The sequence below is a fragment of the Geospiza fortis genome, unplaced genomic scaffold, assembly GCF_000277835.1.
Source record: "Geospiza fortis unplaced genomic scaffold, GeoFor_1.0 scaffold66, whole genome shotgun sequence".
In the NCBI taxonomy this organism is placed as follows: Eukaryota; Metazoa; Chordata; class Aves; order Passeriformes; family Thraupidae; genus Geospiza; species Geospiza fortis.
The window spans coordinates 7725755-7751485 of record NW_005054312.1 but is presented as its reverse complement, the minus strand read 5'-3'; the positions used below and the strand labels follow the sequence as shown (position 1 = coordinate 7751485).

At 37.6% G+C, this 25731-nt stretch overlaps 1 protein-coding gene across 1 annotated transcript in view; it reads left to right on the top strand.

The window, feature by feature from the left end:
- Positions 1 to 23483, top strand: part of PDHX (pyruvate dehydrogenase complex component X) — a 33079-nt gene extending 9596 nt beyond the window's left edge. The window contains exons 4-12 of the mRNA XM_005419489.2: positions 906 to 1006; positions 5725 to 5930; positions 7226 to 7324; positions 12032 to 12203; positions 13616 to 13763; positions 15642 to 15700; positions 18338 to 18496; positions 20651 to 20715; positions 21982 to 23483. Of these exons, the coding sequence (XP_005419546.1) occupies positions 906 to 1006; positions 5725 to 5930; positions 7226 to 7324; positions 12032 to 12203; positions 13616 to 13763; positions 15642 to 15700; positions 18338 to 18496; positions 20651 to 20715; positions 21982 to 22246 (1274 nt within the window). The 3' untranslated portion in view covers positions 22247 to 23483. The remainder of the gene's footprint in view (positions 1 to 905; positions 1007 to 5724; positions 5931 to 7225; positions 7325 to 12031; positions 12204 to 13615; positions 13764 to 15641; positions 15701 to 18337; positions 18497 to 20650; positions 20716 to 21981) is intronic.
- The last annotated feature ends 2248 nt before the right edge of the window (positions 23484 to 25731 follow it).

Genomic DNA, 25731 nt, shown 5'->3' with positions numbered 1-25731 from the left:
AGGTAATACTGTTGCAGTGTTTCTGGTAATGGGGAAATATTAGAATTTTATGTGAAATTGTAGGCATGTTTTAGGCTTGTATGTCTCTGTAAGGAAAAAAAAGCTGGTTTTTGTTGGAAGACAAAACATTCAACTACCTAACAGTTTTTAATGTAATGTCAGTTTTAATGTTGGACATCTAGTCAGTATTGATTTGTTGAAATAATCCAGACACATAATATCTTTATCATCTGCTAGCAGATACAGATATTCTTCAAAAGCAGAGGAAGAGTATTCTTCAGAATTAATCTTGGATTTGTGTAATGTAGCAAAAGCAATTTCTAGCACTTGTGCATATTTTTATTTCACTTAGTAAGTATGAATGAATGCTTGAATAGACCTTTCTGAACTATATAGGAGATTAAGCAAGCTTCCAGCTGTGCTTTCCCAAAGACATTAAAATTCCTGAGGTTTATTTGAATTTCTCTAATAGTGTAGACACCAGTTACTGATTGTCCTAAGCAGTTTTAGATAGCTTGCTCTGACTGGTGGCTAACAGTGAATATGGAAGGCTCAGTATTTTATTCATGGCAGTGCTACTGAGTATGGGGTTCTGAAAATAAATTTTGGAGTGATGATGACTTACTGAAAAGACTGTACTTCTCCTTGGAAAGTCTGCTGAAAACATCAGTACTGGGAACATGTCAGTGTTCTGTCACAGCAGCTTGTGATTCTTGAATCTTGGTGATTTTATTTGGAAAGGAAAGATACGATATGATAAGTAATGATGGGGGATCAACTAGCTATAAAATTTATTAAGGAATACAAAATAACTGTGTTCTATGGTGAATATCTATCTTCCATGGTTAAACAAATCTGAAAGGAAGTTTAGCGTAAGTATTCTTAAGTTCTGTTGTATTTTGCAGGTGACACAGTGAATGTTGGAGATGCATTGTGTGAAATTGAAACGGACAAAGCAGTGGTTACCATGGAATCAAGTGATGATGGCATATTGGCTAAAATACTGGTAGGAATCCTGCATTTCTCAGTAGGGTGTTATAACTTCAGACTGTTGTTTAGCATATTGCCTCAAAAACTAGTTTAGATAGCTGAATTTCTGCTCAGCCTTCAGAAATATGCACTTGCTTGTATTCCTGGGGAGAAATAATTGCCCCATTTGTGCCAAGTGTGTACCAGACTATTGGTACATGGTACATGATTCTGTATCTATTTAATGGATTTTCACTTAACCTGTTGTTTTGTATGTTTTACACCTGGTGGATTATGTCCATGAAATGTTGTAGTTTATGACACCTCTTACTCTGAGTTATAGGAAAACAGTTAACAATCAGTTGGAATCTGGAATTTTGGGTGGTACTTTACCCAGGATGTGTCATCTCTCTGCTAGGTTGTCTTGTGCTAGTCATTCAAGGTGGCATGTTATACAACATGGGCTGACCCAGAGAACAGTTTTTGGAGTTAATAATTTCCTCTATCAAAATTAGTTTGATTAAGCTTAATAGAAAGAACAAGAACTGGGATGAGTAGGAAATTTTCTGAAGCAGTCTCAGCTGGTGGTGTCTTGCAGCTGTTTCTTCTCTCCCTCCACAATAATTAAACAACATGGTGAATTGCAAGAATTTGGGAAAAAATGAATAAAAAGGAGAGATGAGTACTTTCAGTAAATATTACATCACTTGGTTAGGGAGGTCTCATCTAGGGCGCATCTACCCGTGAGGTGTGGATCGCATAATCATACAAATTAGGCATGCTGGTATTAATTGCAGTCCAGCTACTTAGGAAACAGCAGAATGGGAACAGGTACAAACTGGTTCCTGGAACCATGAGAAAATTCTACCCTATACTCAGTCAGACATGTGTTTGGGCTGCTATTACAAAAGCTTTTTGGGTTGGTATATTAGACTTCCTATCTCTGCTACAGCTGCATTTTCTTACATCAGCATGTATTTGCGCAGTAATCCTTTGCAAAAACAGAAAAGAGAGAGTAGTTTCCTCTATGGCAGCATTTGAAAAGTGATGTTCTGTTTGGAATCTTCCTTTTTTGTATAAGCAAAGGCAACATCCTTTGCAAAAGTGAAAGTCTTGAGATAGATGGGGGGCTGGGGTAGGGAGGAGAGGGGAAGTAAGATAGAACTCAACTGGAAATGAAGTCTATCAGGGCTTACAAAAACTCATTAGTCTTCAATTCTACAGGATAACTTGTATTTAAGCACTACTGTGTATATAGACAAGAGTTTTAAAAATATTTTTCCTTCTTTTAGTTGTGTTGCTAAATTGGTGTTCAACTATGGAACAACACATTTAATAGGTTTCAGAGGATCTGTTCTGCCATACCAGGATGAACTCTCACATCAGACATACTTTTTAATCTGTGTTTAGTCTCCATGTAGTTATTTAAATAATTGCTGGGCAATGCTTTCACTATTTTTAAATCTCTCTTATTCAGTTTTGAATGTTTCTGATAATCAGTTTGCATCTGCATTTGCAAACACTGCTTTGTTAGATAGTGTGAGGGGGAGATACGGGGACTCTCTCTGTCAAAAGTATTAAAGAATTAATCCTAGAGAGATTAAATTGAAGTTTGCTTAGTTTCTTTAATAGTAATTCATGATGGCTACAAGTAACATTAGTATTTCAGAAGCTGTGGGGTTTTTTGTTTCCTGTCGTGTATTTCAAATGCATTGCAAATTTCAAAATTTCTCTGTGTATTGCTCTTGTGGCACATTTTTGATAGATCAAAGCCAGACTTTCCAGCAGCTGCATGATATCAGTGTCATGGAGCAGTGACATTCAGCCTTAGTTATATCTATATGATCCAGTAACAATCCAATGCCAAGAGCTGAACCTGAGAAGGAAATACCAGGAGGTAGAAAAAAACTATAACATCTTTCAGAATAAGGGAAGAGAGGCAGCTTTGTTGGAGTAACATGAACAGATCATTATGCAAACCCAATTTTTAATGGATTCTTTTAATCCTTGAAATCTAGAAATGGTGGGCGTAAGAGTACATGATGGACAGGCTTTTATTCCAGTCTCCTAAAAATTACAGAGAAAACCTGATGTTTCAGAAACTAAAATAATAAGAGAGCAATAAGGTCAGAAATTTTCAGACTTTTTTTTTCTCTAGTGTGTGATCCTTGGTTGTCTTTCTGCACTATCTGGTGGATATTTCTGCTCTGTATTAAGTGTTCAGTAGATGTTTGTGTAAGTCTTATAAAATGAGCTGTGTCAGGTTTGTGGATGAGGTGATGATTACTTATTGAAAAGATTGTGCTTCCAAGGGCCACTCAGAAGTTTCGCATGTGATGTAGTTAATGGGAATTTAAAAATGTTTTGTGCCTCTGAGCTAGCATCTGGCTGGATTTCACTCACCTCCTAAAGAAATGAGACAAAAGCATGTGGCTTTGATGCCAGCTACAATTCTGAACCATCTTGACAGAGTTCATAATGGAAGATTTGAGTCAGATGAGCACACTGTCTGCTTAATGCTTTGGGCTTTGCATTTAAAGATAGGAGGTTCATTAGGTTAAATTAATTCAACTTCTGTAACCCTTCTTGGTTTTTCTTGACTGTATAATCTAGGTATGGTTTAGGAAGAGCAGGCTAACAGTAAAATAGAAACGCATGCATATATATTTCTTCTCTGTCTGAATAGGTCTTTTAATGATTACATCTGATTCAGTGTAAAATGCAGTAAAAGATTAAATAACTGAATGAAATATTAGAAGGGTAATTTCAGAATGATGACTATTCTTTCAGTAGAGTTGCTTCTTAAATGAACACTGATTTTTTTTTCCTAAAATATGGTTCAATTTGGAACAAAACAGATGATGAATGATTGTTTAAGAACTGTAATTAATTGTTGAGGAATAGACTTAGAGCAGGTACTGGGTATGCAGCTGCAGGTTTTTTCCTGGGTGGGAGATGTGGTGGGAGTACCAGAAAAGGGGCTTTGACCAGGTGCTGACCCTTTGCACAGCAGAGGGCACAGGGACCTGTGACACTGGCCAGGGGACTGGACACTGGAACACAGCAGGAGCCAAGGACTCAGTAGGAAGACCCCAGAGTGAAGGTATGAAAGCACAGGAATTCCTTTTTTTGTGGTCCTTCCCCAGAGGCACCAGCTTGAGCTGGTCCACAATTAAAATTGCTTTAGGGATCCAGATGTCTGAGGTTCTGCTATGGGAAACCCAGGGTCGATCTGGTGAGGAAGCCCTGTCTGAATGTGGGGGCAGGGTGTGCAGGGAGCCAGGTGAGGCACCCATGGGGTTACTGGAGCCACCCACTTTAATAAAAGAGGCTTTGGTCCCCCCTCATGTGGTGGGACTGTGACTGCCAGAGTGGCTCCTGGATGGTCAGACAGGAAAGTTTCCCTAACATTGGTATCTGTTACGCTTTTCTCATTAATGACCTAAATGAGAATTGGTATGGAAACAACTTTGTATAAAAATTCCACTGCAGAATGAGCCAGCATAAGTTCAGTCTCTTTTTCTTCCCGGTGGAGGAAATAAACATTTACTTCAGTATATATTTGTTAGTGACTAAAGCACTATGCTGGGGCAAAAGCCCCAAGGGAATTTTACTTCTCTGTTTGCTTTATCTCCAATTTTTTCTCCCTGTCACAGTCACCTGTGCTTTGTTGGTTTGTTAGCAAAGCTAGGATTTCTTTGACTCCTCTTGGCTGCATAGAATCATTGAATGTTTTGGCTTGTAAAGGTCCTTAAAAATCATCTTTTGCCAGGGATGCCATTCACTAGATCAGGTTGTGCAGGACCCCATCCAACCTGGCCCTGAACGCTTCCAGGAACAGGGCATCCACCACCCTTATAGGCAACCTGTTCCAGTGCTTTCCCAGCGTTTCTTTCTAATCTAGACCTGGCCTCTCTGATTGTAAAACCATTGCCCCTTGTCCTGCCTGTATAAAAAGGGCCTCTCCCTCCCTTTTATAAGACCCTCTTAAGCACCGGAAGGTTGCTAGAATGTTTCTCCAAAGCCTTCTCTTCTCCAGGCTCAGCAACCCCATCTCCTTCAGCCTGTCTTTGTAGGAGAGCTGTTTCAGCCTGCTGGTCATCTTTGTGGCCCTCCTCTGGACCCACTCTGAACAGGTCCATGTCTTGTTGAGGACCCCAGACCTGGACACAGCACTCCAGGTGGGCCCTCACAAAAGTGGAGTAGAGGGGCAAAATCATCTCCGTCACCCTGCTGGCCACAGTCCTGCATTTGCCTTTCTGGGCGGCTAATCCACACTGTTAGCTTGTGTCCAGCCTCTCATCCAGCACCCTAGAGTCCTTCTATTTATTTCAGCTCTTTCTACATCTGAGATTCTAGGCTTCATTGAGGTTTATGCAGAGGTTTTCTTATTGTGAGTAACAAAAATACAGCAGTGACTCAAAAATCCAGGAGATGAAAAGTTAAGCAAAATTGTAATAATTTTTCTTTTTCTATTCTAGTTCAGAGCTGCAAAGGCTGCACGTATAAAAAGTTGCTTTGATTTCTGAGTGCTAACTTTAGGTGTATGGGGTTTGTGGCATAATTTAATGTTCCTCTCCTTATAATAGCAATTATAATTAATTTCAGTCTTGAAATATCTTATTAATAGTAGCAATAAAATGGGATATATCTTACTGATGAATTGTCATTAATATGCCTGAAACTTTGATGTCTACTGGTTTTAGTCATATCAGAGCAGACAGTGTAATATGTAACTTAATGTTCTTAATTTAGGTGGAAGAAGGAAGCAAAAATGTTCGCTTGGGCTCACTAATTGGTCTGCTGGTAGAGGAAGGCCAGGACTGGAAGCAAGTTGAAATACCAGCTGATGCTGGAAGTCCATCTTCTGTGGCTCCACCAGCACCTGCACCTGCCTCAGCTCCTGCAGCTCCTTCAGTTTCAGCCCCTCCCAAACTGCAACATCAACCTGGGAAATTGCAGTAAGTTTCTGTGTTTGTTATGAAATGGAACTCTTCATTAGATCAGTAGAACTGAACAAGAACAAAAAATATTTTTTGAACAAGAAATATTTTTTGTTCCTTTTTACCTAGCAGGAGGCTGTTTTTTGAGAGTGTTTTTTGAGAGCATGAGTGAGGTGATAAACCTTGCAGGCCTAGACTATTTCTTTGCTCATAAGCCCAGTAAGTCAATTCAAACAGCATAATGTTAATAGAATTAAATGTATTTATACTCTGTCCTGCAATTAAATTATGAAGGATACTAAGCTTACAGTTGGAAAGAAGTTGTTCTAATACAGGATGGACAATAGTGCTTATGCATCAGATGCCAAATGTACCTGTGACTTGTTGTCTATTTATTTGAGGAGAAAAAGTAAAGAAATGGCATACTCCAAAATCCTTTTAAGCTCTTGCATTTTCGATATTAGAAAAATATTATTCTAATATTTTCTTAACAGTGGAGCGTGAAAAACTTAAACCAGTCGGTTTATGTGCTCTTTGTTAGTTTGGTTTGGATCTGTTGGTATTCTAAGCATTGCAAACACCTTGTAGGAGGGGTCAACTCCAGGGTGTTAGTCAGGTAGCAATAATCCATAATCACTTTGTGTCACAGGATATATCCTGTTTGGAGGTATCACTCCTTATTTGTGCTTATTTTTTTACCCCCCAAACCTCATTATCTTATCTGTCTGCTGATTTGCTGTGTTCTAAATGCTGACAGCATTTAGGCTTTTCTCATGCAAGTGGATGGCAGCTGAGGTCATTGCCCAGGCATTACCTGCAGCAGGAGGATGATCCATGAAAGGATCCTTGAAAGGATTATGTCTTTCATTTTAGTACCAAAGAACAGAAGTGCTGTTTCACTGCAACTGTTAGAGATGTATCAGCATGTTTGGAACGAAATGATCATTTATGACATGGGGGTTTTTTGGCGAGGGCTTAATGGACCATTCTTAAAATTCAATGAGGTGCAAATATAGTCTCCTTTGGGAAATAATGAATAGGGGATTTTTGTGGAAAGACTTGAAACCAAGTACTTATTCTTTTATGAGTATGTTGTTGCTTTGTATCTAAGAATTCTAAAACATTTTCTCTAGATGTTGGCTTTTCTCCTCATTTCAGAAAGCAAATCATATTAAGATGCACTGGGTACTCTGTACCAGTGTGCTGTGCTTGGTAGTTGACCAGAGAGAGATGTAGGTTCTCGTGATGTACATTAATGAAATAAGTTAATCTTGCTATTTAAATAATTTAAATTTTCCCCTTCATTTGTTCAGGGTTCGCTTAAGTCCTGCAGCTCGCAACATTCTGGAGACACATGGACTAGATCCAAGCAATGTTACGCCTACTGGGCCTCGAGGAATCTTCACTAAAGAGTATGTAGAGAATTTGGTAAACCTACAACTTTTGATATTAGAGTAACCTCCATAAGATTAAAGTTTGCTTATTGAAAAAGCTATGTCTTTGTTCCATTTTTTGCTATGGACAGGTTTAGTTAAATTTGAAAAATTTCTTGAAAAGATAAGGAGAATGGATTAGGCAGTATTTGAAGAAGGCCTTAATTAGAAAAAAAACCAAAACATGTATTTGTATTTAAGTCCCATCTTAGCTGTGGGGTACTGCTGTCACATTTCCTGCAGCTCAGCCTAATGGTGCCTATTGCCTCCTAAGCAGCACTATTAGCTACCACTGTGGATCTCAAGAATTTTACTTCCCAAGATGCACACAGGGCCCAAATCAAAACCAGTTTTCTGGTATTTTCTTCAACTCCTTTTCTTCAGGGAGTTCAGATCTTTTGCTTTTTTTCCTGTAGTTCTGGTCTGAAATCTGTCAGATTTTTGTTTCCTATTTTTATTAGGCTGGGGAGAGCAATGAAGCGTAATGATCAGAAATTCCAGAATTTTGTTTTTCTCCCATTTTTCTTTCCTCTCCATGATTTAAAATATGTTTGTTTACCAAGCTGTGGTTTGTTAAGAACTAGTAGTTTTTTTATACGTTTTTGAGTATTGCAATGTAATGATTGGCACTCAAGCCTTTGAGTGAGAAAGTTGAGTGTAAAAAAATGTGGTAGATTCGGTGCATTTAGCCTTGAAATGATGCATTCTCTTCACATGAGTATGTATGTTATTGGAAGTGAGGATTTTGGCAGAAAGAAATATTTTTGTTCTCAGGAAAATTATTTCTTTTGACAAATACCATCATTCACTTACACAGACTTTGCTGGCTACTGTTATTTTAGTTCCATTCAGACACAACCAGGACCAGGTCAGTGTAACTTGGAACTGGAGCCAGAAAAGTGGCAGACAGTTTTTCAAACTTTTTTTTTCCTTATGACCTTTGGCTGAATTGAGATATAATAAGGAATGAATAGGTAGAGTATGCTATGTAACAGCAAATCATCAGAGAGAGTTCTTTCTTAATTATATAAGTGTAATGGTAATTTATGGTGGGTAATGAGGCTATGGCAGGTGGAAACCCTCTAGGACTTTGAGCTAACAAATTAACACTTCCTAGTTGTCATGGAGATCTAGCAAAGATTTTTCTGTAGTTATGAGAATTGTCTAGTAAAATAATTTCTTTTTAAAACTGTTTTTTTCATACAAAAGATTTGACTATGAAATGTCAGTTTAAGATGAACAATGTCTGGGGTTTTTTAACCATTCTTTTTAAATGGGGTTGATCTTTCAGATGCCTACAGACTGTTGTTATATTCAGTTTGAAATGAAATGTGCAGATTTTTATAGAGAGCTGCTGCAGATATTCAGGGAAATATTTCCTTTGCTGCACTCACCAGACTACAAGAAAGAAAGATAGCGAGTTACATAAGCAGGCAAGATTCTTTCCCTCAACTTTCTATCTTTAAATTCAGTTCACTGTAAAACTTGCAACAGCAGTTGGAACTTCCACTCTGCTGGTGTTCTCTGTCATGACTTTCTCCCTCAGCAGGCCAATACTTTATTTTATTTATCTGTATGCTTTTATTTATTTATACTTCTCTTATGTGTCTGTTCAAGGTTGAATTACTGTTGTTATTTTCCTGCCTGATTTGTTGTTGGTTTTGTGTGTGATTTTTTTTTTAAGGAGTGGTAGGGGTTTTTATTTGTTATTTCTAAGTAATATCCTCTTATATTGCTTAATATAATTTTCTTCAAAAATGTCCTAGAAATGTCTAGAAAATTGGTGTGCCAGTACAAAGTAACTCAAATACTCTGTCAGAGATTGTACCATGTTTCTACTCATCAGCTCAGACACTTTGGGAGGGCTATATTAAAATGGATTGTTTCAGCTACTACTGCCCTTTTCCATTCTATTTCATAGTGGTCTAGGGATTTATAAATGCAGCCATGAAAAAGCTGGTTTTTGAGAACTGTGTTTTTCTGAGGCCCTGTTGCTCCCAGCTGTTGTTAAGTCAGCGTGTCTTGGGATCTGAGCTGCTCAGGCATTTTCAGCTTGCAGAGAACACACAGCACACCCATGGAGTACTGTTTTTCTGGAGATGAAATTCCTGTGCATGTATGGAGTAAGAACTGACCCTGGGATCTCTGCTGTGTGTGATTTGTTACCTGCTATATGGGAGGAATGAGTTCCTTCTACAATGATAGTGCAGTAAATCTGATACCTGGAGGTTTCTGATCTGCTCTGAATCTCTGCTAACCATTTGCCTTCTTGCAAGAAATCTTTGAATGAGTAAACAGGTGTGAACATGTGGAAAGGGAATATGAAACATATGAAAGGGGGTTGGGTGCAATTTGGTAACAGTAACTGCCGCCACAGGAAGCTTGTGTCAATCCAGGCATCTCTTGTTGCACTGTTGGATCCTCAGTGATTCTTAGGTGTCTGGGTAACCTAAGTTGTATCAAGAAAAGTATTTTGAACACAAAAGACTCAGTTTGCTTTCATCATTCTTTGGGATTTGGGTAACATGAAGTAAAAAGACTGCATGGTTCTGTAGTAGTGGTAAACTGAAGTGTAACAAAGTTGCCAGAATCTGCATATTTCTAATAATAACAGTTTGGTAAGGCATATTTTTATTTAAGAAATGTTTAATAAACTTCCATATCTTTTCTGCAAAGTAGGCTGCTCTTTGATGTTCATTACCTCTCTTCTCTTCCTCTGTTACTGACCCATGTTGATAGAAGTTTATAGAGTTGTTGGAAAGATGTGACCAACCCTTCCTTTTCCAGTTGTAATAAAATATCTATTTACCTGACTTTTCCTTAAAGCTGTTTTATTTTATGTGCTTAGATGCCTCTTCTAACTCCGCTTATATTCAGGCTTGCAGTGTTGCAAATGACAGTCAAAACATTGCTGTACCTGTTTTTCTTAACCAGTTAAATATTTTGGAATTGATGGAGGGATCTCTATTCATATGTATGTATAACAAATACATATGAGCTTTGATTTTTATATATGTGCCTAAATATATAAAAACTAACTACATAACATAACTTAAAACTAACTACAAGTTAGTTTCAGAAAGTATTGAGCGAATTTTTAATCTAAAAATAAGCTTAATTTTGGCAATATGTTTTCCAATTAACACACTAAAAACCACCAAAACCAGATGGTCTCTCCTATGACTGCCAAGTGCAAGCCCTTAACAAATTTTTGGTAGCTTCTAAATGTTAACCAAAAAGCTTGCATTATGTCATGCAGTTACTTTTTATGGCTCAAATTGTCATTCTAGGGAATGATTTTCATTCTATCAAATCTAATATTTTTCCCTGATACAGTAGTTGTGTCAAATAATAAACACTTAATTTTAAAACAAATCTTGGTGAGCATATTAATTTGGGAAAACAAGAACAACTTTTAATTAGGAAAAATTTTATCTTGAGCTCATTTGCTTTTTTGTTTTCAATATTGTTTGTTGAAGTATGTATTGAAGGTAAGAATAAATTGAAGTGAGTCAGCAATGGTAAGAGGCATTCTGCAGAGGTTTTCAATTTTTCATTCTTGTTTCTGGAGTGCTACTTTTTAGGAGGAATGGAGAATGCATAATGTTCTGAGATTTTGTTCTTTCTATAAAGACTTAATAACAAACTTTTGGCTGTCACTCAAGAATAGTCTCTCAAGCAGTAATCTACTGAAATTAGATAGCTTTGTTTAGTATTTATGGCTTGTGTTTCAAAACCTTGACAGTGTTGCAAGGAGCCTGATTTTTAATTTATTTTAATTTCCTCTGCCAATTTGTGGAATTTAACTTTTGTATTCTTGGTGAAGTGATAGAGATTTGTCTAGGGTATATTATACAGGCTTTTGTTAGCAGATCCGGAGAATAAAGAAAGGAGATCTACAACTGGCTTGCCTTGCCCTTGGCAGTGGTGGTGGTGCAATTATTGCTGTTCAGCCTCGTAGGTGCTGGTCTTTAGCTTATTGCTTTATGAATGCAGTGCACCTGGAGCAGGTACAGTGTCATGGCTCGGAGATGGGAATCCCTCCTCTCTGTCATACTGTGCCCACAACAGGAAAATTTTGTCTTGGTAGCTGTATCAGTAAAAAAATCCTTGCAGAATGCTTCGGCTTTGTTTCTCCAGTGTGGTGTTAGGAAGTATGGGCCTGTATAACATCGGTGCCTCACTCTGCAAATTTATGTCAGAAAGGTGCAGAGAAATGAATGATAAAGGTATTACTCAATTTTCTCTCTTAGCACTAAGTAATTACATTAAATTCAGATTATTACAAATACAACAGATGAAACAGCTTTTACTTAAGACTTTGTAGCCTGAATAAATGTACTCTTTCATTTAGAAGAATTGTCAGTGCAATTCAGAAATCACTTAGCATGCTTACAGTTAGTGATAATAATTGTTATGCTTCTCTAACACTAATGTTTTCTGTTACTGCATATTCAGGCCCTTTTATTCATAGAAGTTAATGAGAATTTACTAAAAAGATACCACAAAGGCAACACAAAATTAATATAATTTAATAATAATCACCTTCTTAATTTTTGGTTTGACAGTAGAAATTTAAATGTACAGAAGTGGCTAATTAAATAGAGTAAGTGATAGAATGGTAATACCTAGGTAATTGTTAAATAGTTTCTTTATTGTCAGTATTTCACTGTGTTTAATCACCAGGGATGCTCTCAAACTTCTGCAAGAGAAGCAGAAAGGTAAACCCAGTGAATTGAAGCCTGTGGTTTCTCCAGCTCCTGCTGCAGTGCCTTCTCCTTCACAAGCAACAGCCGTGACTTCTTATCCAAGGCCAGCAATTCCACCAGTTTCCACACCAGGACAACCTGCTGCACTGGTAACACTTCTGCTAAGATTTCAGCATTGCTACAGCTGAATAGTGCAAAAGCTGCTTCAGTAGCTCTGAGATTTCTAGATCTAGAGACAGGAAGGAAACAAACGCCACCCAGATGCCAAGCTCAGGGATGTGCAGTTTTTAGTATGTTTCAGTGATTCTAAGGCAATGTAATTAAAACTGTGAAACCCTTGAAATGGTGGTCTGCATACTATTTTGTGTAGCTTGCAAATTGAAGTGATGAAACAATTTACATTGCAGGCCTTGGAGAAACTAGAATGATTTATTTTTATTGTACTTGATTTGTTTGCTTTCCTGCAAGATGTAAGTGTCCATTAATGAGTTGTCAAGAAGTGAGAAAGGAAGAGGCTTTTTGGTGGTTGCCTTGGAGAGTAATTGTGTAAACTCTAGAGCTTAAGTAAGTTTCTATGTTAAATTGAAATGTTGGAAATACCAGAAAATATTTTTTTAAAGAATAAATGCCGTTGCTGAAATAGACATCAGTAGAAATTGAAAAGCTTTTGTGGAAAACATTTTCTGGCTCTAGAACTAAATTTGATGTATCTTTTTAGTCTGAAGTTTACAAATGTAGCTATACAATTAATAAGATTCAGAAAATGCTGCCCATTGTTTTGCACTGTACAAAGAACCAAACAACTCAAAAATTCAGACTTAGATCCATTATGGAATAAAATGTTTCTATGATTGCACCAGAACATACATATTGTAATTTATTGTGTGTTGAGTACTATTGAATATGTACTAAGGATTCTATGAATCCTTATCTGTTCAAGGGATATGTGCTAAAGATTAAGTATACAGAATAATGTTTTACAGAATCATTTATCATCTTGCCTTCTGTAGTCACTAATATTTTAAGAGATTTCTTGCAAGTTGACCTGCTTCTAGGAAGAGCTTGGGGATTGAAACATTATTGGATACATCTGGAAGGAGAGAGAAGAATAACAGAAAAGATGCAGTAAAGCCTGTCTTAAGGCAATTGAAAAAGCAGTAGTTTACTGAGGAAGTGTTCTTTTATAATTTAAATGGCGCAAAGCATAATCTGAGCAATATGCCAAGCCTGAAAGATGGAACAGGGCTTATATACTTTGGCTGAAAATAAATGCCTCAATATTTGGATTTTTTTTTTAAAGCAAGGTTAATTCTATACAGTAAAATGGAATTGTTATGTAAAACTTGTTGTGTTGATCCCTGTTAATAGGAATAGACTACAACATTCAATGGCCTTTGTCATGTTAATTTCAGTAGTTGGGATGTATCACTTTTGGATACCTAGGGGATAGTTGACATGGGCAGGAGTCGATGATGGTAATGCATGAGTGCTGGAGTACTTTCAGCAAAGGGGAAATGTTTGCTGTCCTGATATTTAATATGCAGCATGTGATTTCTTTCAGGGCACATTCACAGAAATCCCAGCTAGCAACATCCGAAGAGTTATTGCTAAGAGATTAACAGAATCTAAAACCACCATACCTCATGCATATGCTGCTGCTGACTGTGCCATTGATGCTGTTTTGAAATTAAGAAAAGAATTGGCCAAAGGTTAGTAGTGTGATTTACTTTAACATGTGGTAATACCAATGTGGTTATACTATAGTTTAATTTTTCCTCTTTACATAAACTTCCCCAGGAGGTGTAGATTTTGTCTAGGTAGCCCGCTATGCATTCACGTGGGTTTTTTTTCAATATGTTGGACTCAAGCTGTGGTTCCTGGCAGTTATTGAATTGGACAACTTGTCAGGATACAGGAAGACAGAGGTGTTACTTGGCCAACTCACACATCACTCTGAAGTCTTATTTTCCACAGTAACCAGGCTGCATAAGCACTAGTGATGCTCTGTTTGATGAAGGAGAAATGCACCTCCTAGACTAGTACTAAGTCTGTGACTTGGGTAAAACAATTTTAGGTCTAAGACATTTCAAATGTTGATCTAAAGCTTCATGGTTGCTGTCATGGTTTGAAAGCTTATAGGTTCAAATGGTAGCTTTCCTAAGCCATGTGAGCTCTGCATTCAGAATAACACAGCAGAATAGTTTTAATTTACATTTTTATTGCTGTACTGATTGAGAAACTGAGGCCAACTGTTCTGTACTAGTGACTAGCCCATGCTTGTTTATCTGTTTGTGCGGTCTAAAATTAAATTTGACAGATATATTCAGGTTTCCTAGATGATGATGCAGGAGCTGCTTGTCCTTCTACTGGAGTTTTGAGTGACTAATTTTTAATGCAGTAGTACCCAGGTGATTTTTCTACCTGCTATTTTTCCTAATGGTATCATATTCACAAATGAATGCCAAAGACATTTTCTGATGCTGATATTTTCTTTAAACAGCAGTAGTTCATAAGGAATGAACCAAAAAACGATCTTAGTTAGGAATTCTCACTTGAAATTTTTCACACCTCTCTTGCTGTTGTTGGTTCTTAATGAGTCTTTCCTTTAAATGCAGAGGTGGAAAAGCCATATGTCTTTGTGTGAAATTGAATTACAGAGCTTGTCCTGGTAGATTTTTATGTTTCCTCTGAAGGAAATTGTGGGGTTTTCTACTATTATAAACTTCAGTGATGCACAGCAAAATATTACCAGATGTAGATAATGTAACTGTATTGCTGCTCTACTAGTGGACAGTGACATTTTTGCCAAGGGTTAGGAATGTAGTATGTAAACAGAAACCAGTGTATATTTGATGATGAAGGTACAGGTTTGTCTGATGTGAAATTCTGTTAGTGCAGCATAGAACTGAAAGTTCCATTATGTTCTGTTGGAATGCTGTCTCTCTTCTTATACATAGATTACTAATCATGGCAAATGTTGCAGGCCAGTTATGTGGTAAGTGGATACTTGGTTCACTCCTCTAAATTTGTGATGACTTAAGAATGTTTCATTTGATATAATTATCTATAAATTATTTTCCCTTGCAAAAATATTTCTAAAGTTGTGTATGTTATATGCCATAAACCAGATTTGAAAATTAGGCAGTTTTGCAAGTTGATCAGTTTTGCTGACAGTGGTGATGGTGGTGGAAGGGTAATGTAGTTTTTTGTATTGTGAGAATGATGAGTTTAATATTGTGTAAATGTCATGCACTTCAGGGTAATTTTATAGTCTAATCTGCTTTGTATGTATTATCCCTGCTTCTGATGCCACTCCTGATTTTAGTTACCAGTTTTAGTCTCCTGAAACTCTCCTGAGTGTCTTTGCATGAGATTTTTCTTGATGGATATGCCTTTTGTCCCAAGGGGGGAAAAAGTTTTCCCTCTTTTATTATTGGATTTTGAAGATAAGTGACTTTCTGTTAATGCTTCAAAGAAATAAATCTGCTGAATCACTAGAATCTTGTCATCACACAAATGCTGATAAAGCAAATCTTACGAACAATGATTGTTATCCTTTTTTAAAATTTTTCTGTTTCCCTTTGCAGATGACATTAAAGTATCTGTAAATGATTTTATTATCAAGGCAACAGCAGTTACTCTGAAGGTAAGCAAACAATTGACTTTAAAAATATATTTTAAAAGTAAACTGCCAAGGAGACAAGAAAAGTATTTTGTGAGTATATGGAGATATGAGCGGGATCACAGTAAAGCTGGTAATTCTGTATTACTTATTGTCAGACTTGTTTTTTAGGTTTCCAGGTAAAATTCTCTTCACTGTCTATGCTGTGAACTATAAAAATGAGAACAACTTAGCAAAGATCCACTTACTGCAGTTAACATCTGCAAATCACAGTAGTTGCTTAGTCAGCAGACTAAAGCCATTGCCAAGATCATTAATTTAATCATAGGTACATCTTATTTCTTTTAGTTATAAGCAAACATTTATCTAAGTCTTACACAAACCTTGTTATTACCTCAGGTGTATTCTGATGGCACATTGAGTGATACCTTCTTTGAAATAAAAATTCTTCTGGCAACTACTCTGCTCATTGCTAGGAATTCTCATGGCCCGGATTAGCTTACAACAATATAAAACATTGGAAAGGATGTGAGAGCTGGTTTTCTCATTTGTGAGGATAATTCAAACTGTTTAAAGGTTGAGAGGAATTTATGTTTAAGTTGGGGGAGTATTCCTATAAATGTATGGAATTGAGAGAACACTGGACTGGAAAAGACTTAACAGATGTAGCTGAACATGTACTAAATGTTAATGTATAATTTGAAGAGGTGTAGCTTAATGTGTCATTTGGACAGAAAGTAGACAGGATTCTACACAGTTTCATAAGCAAGTGCCTGAGAGAAATTTGAGGCCTTATTTAGACTGGAAAAAAAACCTCTGCAAGTTAATACCAAAACCAAAAGGAGCGGCTAAATATGTGTGCTGTGCTTTTGATAGATGTGTACATAACAAGAAGCTTTTTTAGTAGCCTAATGAAACCTTTTGTGAGGAAATAGTGACACCCAAAGTTTACCATGAACTGGCTGGGACTGTTGGATAACTTATCTCTGCACCAGAGATCAGGTAAAAGAAAAGGAGACAGAGAGCAAGAGATTTTGTGTTTTGTCTTCTGAGGAGACTGTTAGTTTTTGAGCTGATAATAATATTATGTTGCTATGGAAATAATCAATAAAATTCTCCTATCCTATTGCTTTGTTAGAAATCTATGCTAGCATTTGTTTGACTATTAAAATAATACATTAAAAAAGACCCAAAAGATTTAACTCAGTATATCAGGAAACAAGTTCATGATCAAGTGGATGTCTCATCTACTTTCTGTCAGCATTTTAGGGAAAGGTGTGGGCAACTGCTTTAAAAAAAGAAAACCCACTTCCACTTATGCCTCTCCCCCTGAAACTGGGTGATGTGAATACATCTTCAAGTTTAAATTGAAGGCAGTTTAATTGACTTTTTTCTGGGTACTCTTCAGAGAATATTTTGTTACTATTTTATTTCTGAACAATGAAAAATGTGTTCTTCTATCTTTAATGAGCTGACTGCAGCTGGTTTGACAGTTTATGACACACCTCAAGATACTGTCTATATTGGTTCTTGAACATGCTAAATTTCTCCTTCACTTAGGATCTCACAAATCCAGTTATGGGTTCTGTGTTTCAGCTTGGTCTTGACATTCGACAGCCAAGATTTTGTGAATGTGCCAGTGGGCTCACCAGGTGACAGCCCAGTAGAACCCTTCTTCTTTCTGGAACAAGGAGGGAGTAGGATGCAGGAAGGAAGTAAAACTTCCAGGCTGACATCCTCAAGGGGTTGGGCATTGTAACAACAGCTCCTACAGCAGCTGTCCTTTAAAAATAAATCTTTCATTGTTCAAGTGACAAATTCTGTCCCTACCATCTCTCTTGAATACCTTTATATAAAGAGTTAGTGTTGCACAGCACCATCTCACAACTGTCCAAATCATGGGACTTGTTGAAGTTTATTTAGCTTGCAAACAATACTACATACTTTTTTCTTCTTTTCTCTCTTCTTTTTTTTTTCACTTTACATGCTGGTGTTGAAGAATAGGAACACAGAGTACTGTCATACCACTTCTTCCTAGGAGTGCAGTTACTTTAGATAGACTGTCACTTTTGATATTGTGTCCCTCCCATAATTTTTCTGGAATAACTTCTTCATTTCATTAAACTATCAGTGAATATCTCAATTTTAACTTGGTCCACCCACAAAAAAAAAGTCTGATGCATTTTAGGAGAACCTCTGAATAACAGTGAGTGTACCTGCAGCATATTTTATTTGTTAGGACTCATGCTTGAGACATCAGTGAAAAACAACACGTGGGTATAGTAGGATGTTAGGATGTCCATTTCTGTGCTTTAAAATCCAGCATCCTGTGATTTACTTTGTGGGAGAGGTTGCACTGCTTTGAGGCTTTATATGCTGACCATCATAAGGTGGTATTGGTGAAGAAATTTATAATAACGTGGGGTTTTTTCCTAGTAACATCAAACCAACTTCTGTCTGTCCTGCCATTTTTAGTTTCTGGTGCATACATTTCATGCTTTTTGCCAATGTAAATATGAATAAAATCAGTGCAAGCTAATTCACTTGGTGGATGTCTGTAGGTAGCTATGTGTCTTAAAAAAATTTCCTTTTTCTTAATAACTGATTGCACTGTTATTCTTCTAGCAGCTGTCTTTTTTTTATTGTCTGTCTGTGTTTTAGCAAATGCCAGATGTGAATGTAACGTGGGATGGAGAAGCCTGCAGGCGGCTGCAGTCCATTGACATCTCCATTGCCGTGGCAACGGACCGAGGGCTCATTACGCCAATCATAAAAGATGTTGCTGCCAAGGGAATAATGGAAATTGCTGCCTCTGCAAAGGTGGGTCTGAAATGTGCAGCAGGCTGAGGAATGGAGCAGCTGTATGGTTTTCTGTAGCAGAAAATGTAGCGTGACCCAGATACACATCAGTAATAACAAAGGCAGTGGAACTAAAGCGGTTTCAGCATGACTTACACTTCAAAATTCTTATTAATTTTGCAACTCCATTTTTCATCAACAATAATATTTTGTTATTTAGTTGAATGGTGGCTAGACTGCTTGAAAAATAAACCTGTACAGACTTTTGCAATTTAATATTATTATAATTCTTTAATCCTCAAGGGAATGCTACTTAATGCTAGTTTCATTAGTATTTCCAGTCTTGGAGCTTGAGATTTTGGGTTTTTTGTGTTTTTATCCTTTACCAGAAAATTTCTTGTGTCTGCTTTTTCTACTCTCTTTGCATTTGCAGTTATATTATGGAACATATTTCTGTCTGCATTTTTTTCAATATGCAGTTCATTTAAGGATGTAACATTAAACTCCTCAGACTAATGAGCAGTATTTTGCATAGACCAGGTGCCAGTCAGAGTGATATGTGGCAGTTGTTGCCAGATAAAGGAGTGCTTTTTGGCAGGCAAAAGTAGAATGAATGATTAAATGTCCCAAGACAGGCCATTTTTTGTCATTTAACGAGTGCTCATCAAAGACCTACAGCGTCTGAGGAATGCAATGGAAGCAGATCCTGGGACATAAAAGTGTCCCCAAACTAGACACTACTGCACTTCATAAATTCTTGCCTTTTGTGTGAAACTATAGAAGCCATAATAGTTTGTGTTGATGGAGGGGAACAGTCAAAAAGTTGTGGCAGAAAAAGATGGGGTCATACCACAAAACATTCATCAACAGGTGTTTTTAAGATTTTTTTCCAGTCCATATTGCTTACTTTATGCTGAATGTGTTGGGAAGACAATTCCTTACACTAGTAGCCAGTTGAGGAGGAAGGTCAGCTGAGATTGTTGTGGGGTTAGTGATAGAATGACAAGAAGAGAAACATTGTTCAGTGTGGTGCTTTCAGTATAATCCCCAATACCTGTAATAGTGTGTGGTATTGCAAACCTCTCTTACCACAGATCAATGTCCTGCAGTTCCCGTGATGGAAATGCAGCTTGTTTTACGTTCAATGGGGCCATGATAGTGAGCATTCCCCTTGCCTTTCAAGTGGAATGTGTGTGACATAGGTGTCCACACCAACATCATTTTGCTTTTCAACTTCTTCACTGAATTACTGAAATAAACACGTACCTGATGTGCACGCACTGGAACTGCAGATGCTTCTCTGTCAGTCTCCCTGTAGTTTGGCAGGCTCTTTATTTGTGTAATTGCTTATAAGCCCCCTTCTGCTGCATGTTAATGTTGACTTCTTTCCAGGTCATATGCATCCTGCCACTGGATTGTCATCATTCAAATAATGCAATTGCACAAACGCATCACGCTTCTATTGATCCTGTTGTGTGAATGCTGTTCCCGTGGCTATTGTCTTCACCAATTATTCAGAGATGAAAAAAAGCCTAAACTAAAGCTTAGTGTAACTTTGACATGCTTATTGTGAATTTTAGAATTTTGTACAGCTCTGTGATCTTGTCTTGGAACATAGTATGAACTTCTTGGGCTGTATTTGAAGCTTTCTTCTGTTAAATTTTAAAGAAAAGTCTCACAAATGAAATGGAGATCACAGAAGGAGTGGCCTTAAAGGCAACCTTCTAAAGGTGGTTGAATGTTTAGCTGGGAGAAATATATTCATTCAGTCTGGTACAAAGTTCTGAAATGGTACATGTCAGTTTCTTTAAACAATACATTAGGAATACTGTGAATTTATCTCATCAGTATTTTGCTAGATAATCTAAAACCACCAGGGAGAATGGTGGTTTATTGTAAAAACTGGAACAATATTTGTAAGGTGAGAGAACAGCTTTTATTGAACAGCCAATATTGGTGGGAAAATGAAGTTTTGTGTCCTAGTCTCTTTGCCAAATCATGGCAGATACAACAGTAGTGTTGCTGAGGTGCTTCCCTAAGTCCAAAAGGAAGTGACTTTTGCTTACTTAATGTCTGTATGGTACTTAAAATGTCTTACTGAAATAAAAATAATTAGTCTGTTACAACACACTAATTTCTTTCTTGTCTGTGCCTTCTCTCTTTCATTTTCTTTAGGCTCTAGCAAAGAAGGCCAGAGATGGAAAACTGTTACCAGAAGAGTACCAGGGAGGATCTTTTAGGTGAAACTCTAGCAGCATTTAATACATGCACCATGGGTTCAGAACTGTTTTATCTTTAGCTATTCCACTGTCTTTTAATGCATTGCTTTTAAAATCTTGTGCTGTTTAGGGTGAAACTCCTTGTGATGATTCTGAGGGTCAGACCTAGACTGACTGTCTTGTGTCAGGGGGAAACAATTACCCTACTACAGGTTCATTTCATCTGTACTTGGCACTGGTGAGGCCACACCTTGAGATCTGTGTTCAGTTTTTGTTCCATCCCCACAAGAAAGACATTGAGATCCTGGAGTGTGTCCAAAAAAGGGCAGTGGAGCTGGTGAAGGGTCTGGAGCACAAGTCTTGTGAGGAACAGCTGAAGGAGCTGAAATTGTTAAGTCAGGAGTGACCATATCACTCTTCACTCTTTCTGCCTAAAAGGATTGTAGTTGTAGTGAGGTGTGGATTGGCCTCTTCTCCCAGGTAGTAACAGGAGGGAGAGGAAATGGCCTCAAGTTGCACCAGGGGAAGTTTAGATTGGATATTAGGAAAAAATTCTTCATGAAATGGATTGTCAAGCATTGTAACAGGTTGTCCAGGGAAGTGGTTGAGTCACCATCCCTGGAAGTGTTCAAAAAGCGGGTGGATGTGACAATTAAGGATCTGGTGTATGATGAACATGGCAGTGGTACCATTTTGATGGTTGGACTGTACCATTTAATCCTTTTTCCACTCTTTGCTGTAACTATAACCAGAAAGGAGGAGATGGTGGGCCAGCTTTCTCCATAGACAACTTGTCACAGAAGAATCCAAGCCTTTCCTAGTATACGATTTGACAGGTGGTGACATGGACAGAAATGTTTTTATGTGATACCTGAGTGATACCTGGATGCCCAAATTTTATTGCTTAGTGGATACCAGCAGCCATTGTAACTTGCAGTTGTGAGATTCAGTCTAAAAGACAGACATTTGGCTTGGAACAGGGACAGGCAAAATATGTTTAAAGACATTGCTTTGCTGGCTTACTTTCTGGCTTCATTGTGTGCAGTGCAAGAATACATTGCTGTAAAGAAATGGGACTTTTTAAAAGGTGCATAATTTTTAATTGCAAAAATTCCAAACCCTTGAGAGTCTAAATGTGCTCAACTGAAAACAGTTCAGATCTATTTTTAAATTAATGGGTTTTGTCTTGGAGAGAATTTAAATCATAGTAGTTCTTGTATATAGATTATTTCCTGGAGGGGATATGTAATTTCTGATGTTACTGAAACTCTTTTCTGTTTTATTCAGTATCTCCAATCTGGGCATGTTTGGCATCAGTGATTTCACAGCAGTAATAAACCCTCCTCAGGCCTGCATCCTCGCTGTGGGCCGAGCAAGACCAGCGCTCAAGATCGTGGAAGATGAAGAAGGGAATGAGAAACTTGAACAGCATCAGCTCATGACAGTGACTCTCTCGAGCGATGGTCGGGTGGTGGATGATGAGCTGGCTTCAAAGTTTCTGGAGACCTTGAAAGCCAATATAGAGAATCCAATGCGACTGGCCTTAAATTAAACTCAGTGAAGATTGCTTCACTGAGTTAATAGATAACTATTATATACTTAGGGTTGTTTTTCTGTATAGAGGAGTAAATAGCTGAAGATGGACAGTTAAAAATATTTAATTTATGAATTAATGTGAAACACTCATGATTTTAGTCTTCTATAATAACCAGGTTTCGTACTGTAAAGCTAAAAGACTTTGAAGTTAACATACCACATTTCTTTAAACACATAGTACCAATGGCACATGTTTGCATAGGAAAGTCAATCTCATCTGTAAAAGAAACTCAATAAAACTTCATGAAATATAAAAGGGAATAATAGAATAATTTGGGTTGCAAAAACTTTTAAAGGTTGTCTAGTCCAGCTTCTACAATGACCAGGGATGCCTTCTGAGCCCCACCCACCCTGGCCTTGAATGTTTCCAGAGATAAGGTATCTTCTGCCTCTCTGGGCAACCTGTACTGTCTTTTACCACCCTCACTGTAAAAATCTTCCTTATATCTAGTTTGAATCTACTTGCTTTCAGTTTAAAACTATCACCCCTTCTCCTGTTGCAACAGGCCCTGCTAAAAATTTGTTCCAGTCTTTTTTAAAAGCGTCCTTTAAGTATTGAAAAAAACAGAACCTAATGGTGCAAAGTGTTCTCATAGAGGTCCCAGTATGAAAGGTCAAATTTTGCACACTGAATAGTTGCTGATTAATGCTGTTCTTTGCATGGATGGAATGTAGATGTAAGTAGAAAGTGTTTCATCATCAGTGTATATTGAAATATAACTGGGAGGCTCAAGTGCAGTGGCCTGATCTTTAACAGAATTAGATTGGTATCTTTCTTACACATAAATATGGAACCACATATTGCATGTAAATGTTATGAAATAACTGTGTTTACAGGACCTCATGAGAATATAAATTGTCAATAGAATTATGAGAGTTTGTCTTATTCTGGTTTGTGCAATTGCTTTTTCCTAATGATTTGTAGGAATTAATTATGGTAGCAGCTCAATGAGTAAACAGCTACTTGCAAGACAGCCTTTACTTTAAACTGAGGTGAGAGTTTTTGATAAATGAGTTTGCTTCTTTAGCGTCTTCTGTCATAAATTTAACAAACTATTAGTTTGGAGAGATTTTTGATAACCAGATATAGTTTACTGTGCAGGAATGGACATAGCCATTCTGTATTTCCAAGAGTTTTTTACTGATAAACGATATTAAAGATTGGTTCCTGAGGATTAATTTGCAATTTGAAACTATTGACTTCCAATTTTTCCAAAGCTGTTTGTCAACCTCGTATTGCTTGGGGGGGGGGGGGGTTATAGATCTGGTTTCCTGCTTTTCACTCGTGCACGTGTTGCTGCAGTGGTGCTGTGTGTTCCCTGACACCCCAGGTGGTGCTCCCGCAGGTGAGGGCTGCATGGCTGCTCTGTGTCGCTGCAGTTCTGCGTGCGCTGCGATCCCTTCTTGTGAGCCAGGGCTTTTCCTCCGCCCTCGGAGCCACTAGAAGGCGCTGTTGCATGCAAGGATGGGATGGGATGGGATTTGTGTCCCGTCTCACCCGCATGGGTGCTCTCATCCGCTGTGCTGTCCCAGCAGGCAAGGCAGCTTCTGCAGGTTAAATAAACCTGTGGAGCTTCGGAACTGGGCAAGGCTAGCACAAGGTTGAATTGCAGTTTCTTTGCACCTGCCTGCTTTGCCAGCATTGTTATTTGAAGCAGATATAATTTGTCAGTCATCAGCCTGTGAAGGAAATATGTGGAGTTCAGATGGGTGGTAGCAGTCAGGTCTCCTTAATTCAGAGGAAATGTACCCTTTGGCAACATCTAGCACTTCAGCAGAAGTGAGACAAAAAATATGTGCCCATACAGATTAAATATTCAGTATCTTCTTGATGATTTGGGAAAGGAACAATGGGTAAATTGCCAGAAAGTGAATAATTGGTAAAGGGCATGCTTGCTTATGAAGCAAATTTTCCTCAAAGTAAAATTTTTCAGATGAAAAATTTAGCTTTCTGTATTTTATTCTTTCGAATGTCTTCTGACAGCCTATTCTTTACATACCAAAGCAAGAAATACAATGAAGACATCTATTTTTGTGAGTAATTTTTTAAAAACCATAAAAATGGAGTATACTAATGTGTGCTAGAAATGTGTGCCTTTAGGATACATACTATCTTTGTATAATTTTACATTGCAGGAGGCATGATTGGGGAAAAAAAAGCTATTTTGAAGTACGTGATTGTTGGCAAATACTGAATTGTGTGTCACACTTTAATCCCTAATTGCAATGTCAGAATATTTGACTTTTGGGCATTTTTTTTTTTTCCTGCAATCTACTCAAAATCAAATTTCTGTAATTCCTGCTTGATGCTGTATCCTGCACCTCAGGATACAGTTGGCTCTTCTGGCTGCCAGGGCCCACTGCTGACTCATATGCAGTGATGTTTATTCTGTTTGTCCCAAAAATGTTGAAGGCATAGAAAGCAGATTCCTCTAAGCCGGTATAGCAGTTACATCCATAATAGATTAAACAGGAAAAAACCTGATAAGCTGAAAGTATCTCTCAGCATGTTCTTTAGTTAAGCATAAGTTTTGAACTTTAAACTTGGGATTTCTTTCTGTGTAGTCATGCTTGAGTGAATCAGGAGGATGTTCATGGTTGCAGATGTGTAGAAACATGTCCAAGAAACACAGAAACTTAGGATCTGGGTGAAATCACATGTTGATTAAACTGGGGTGAAAATCACTTACTAGAAGCTACAGGCTGCTCTGCATGTTTACTTTACAAGATCTGCATCTTTCATCTTTATCAGTGAAAAACCATCACTGTTTGCTTGAGCTCCGTTTGTGCTCCTTCACTTTTACGTCAATTTTGTTTCAACTTGTAGGTGTTGTGGTACATAATTATTCAGCTACAATAACCATACTGTTCTTCCCTTTCTCCATAATAATGGCCCTACCTGGCAAGTTAAACATTTGTGTCATTATGAGACAATAAGTAGCTGGAAAATGACGGACATTTCTGTTTGTTCAATACCTGTACTAAGGAAAGTGATTCATGTGACGTTAATGAATGCCACTGTTTATCTCCTTAAAAGATAAGAGAACAAGAGAAGATTCCCTTTTATACTTTGGAAGTTTTTCTTGTGTCCTAGACCTAGACCGGAAGGAAGGGCAGCTGTGGACATTTTTATTTCTGCTCACTGTTGTGAGCAGAAATAAAAATGAAGTGAATTGTTAAAGCAACAGATCTCTCCTGCAGTTTCATGATTTTTGCATTGTCTGTGTGATGTGTATTACAGCACACTCTTCAATTTGCAGGGATCTGATTAATTGATTGAAGGATACTCTCCATTGACCTAGCCATCAATTAATTCCTGTTTCAGTTTCCTATTTTAAGAAATAATTATGTTTCATTTTGCAGCTTTGGTACACTTTTAATTTCTTCTCTGCCAAATAAATTCTAAGCTTACATATCTGAGGAGGCTGTTTGTGCTGATGC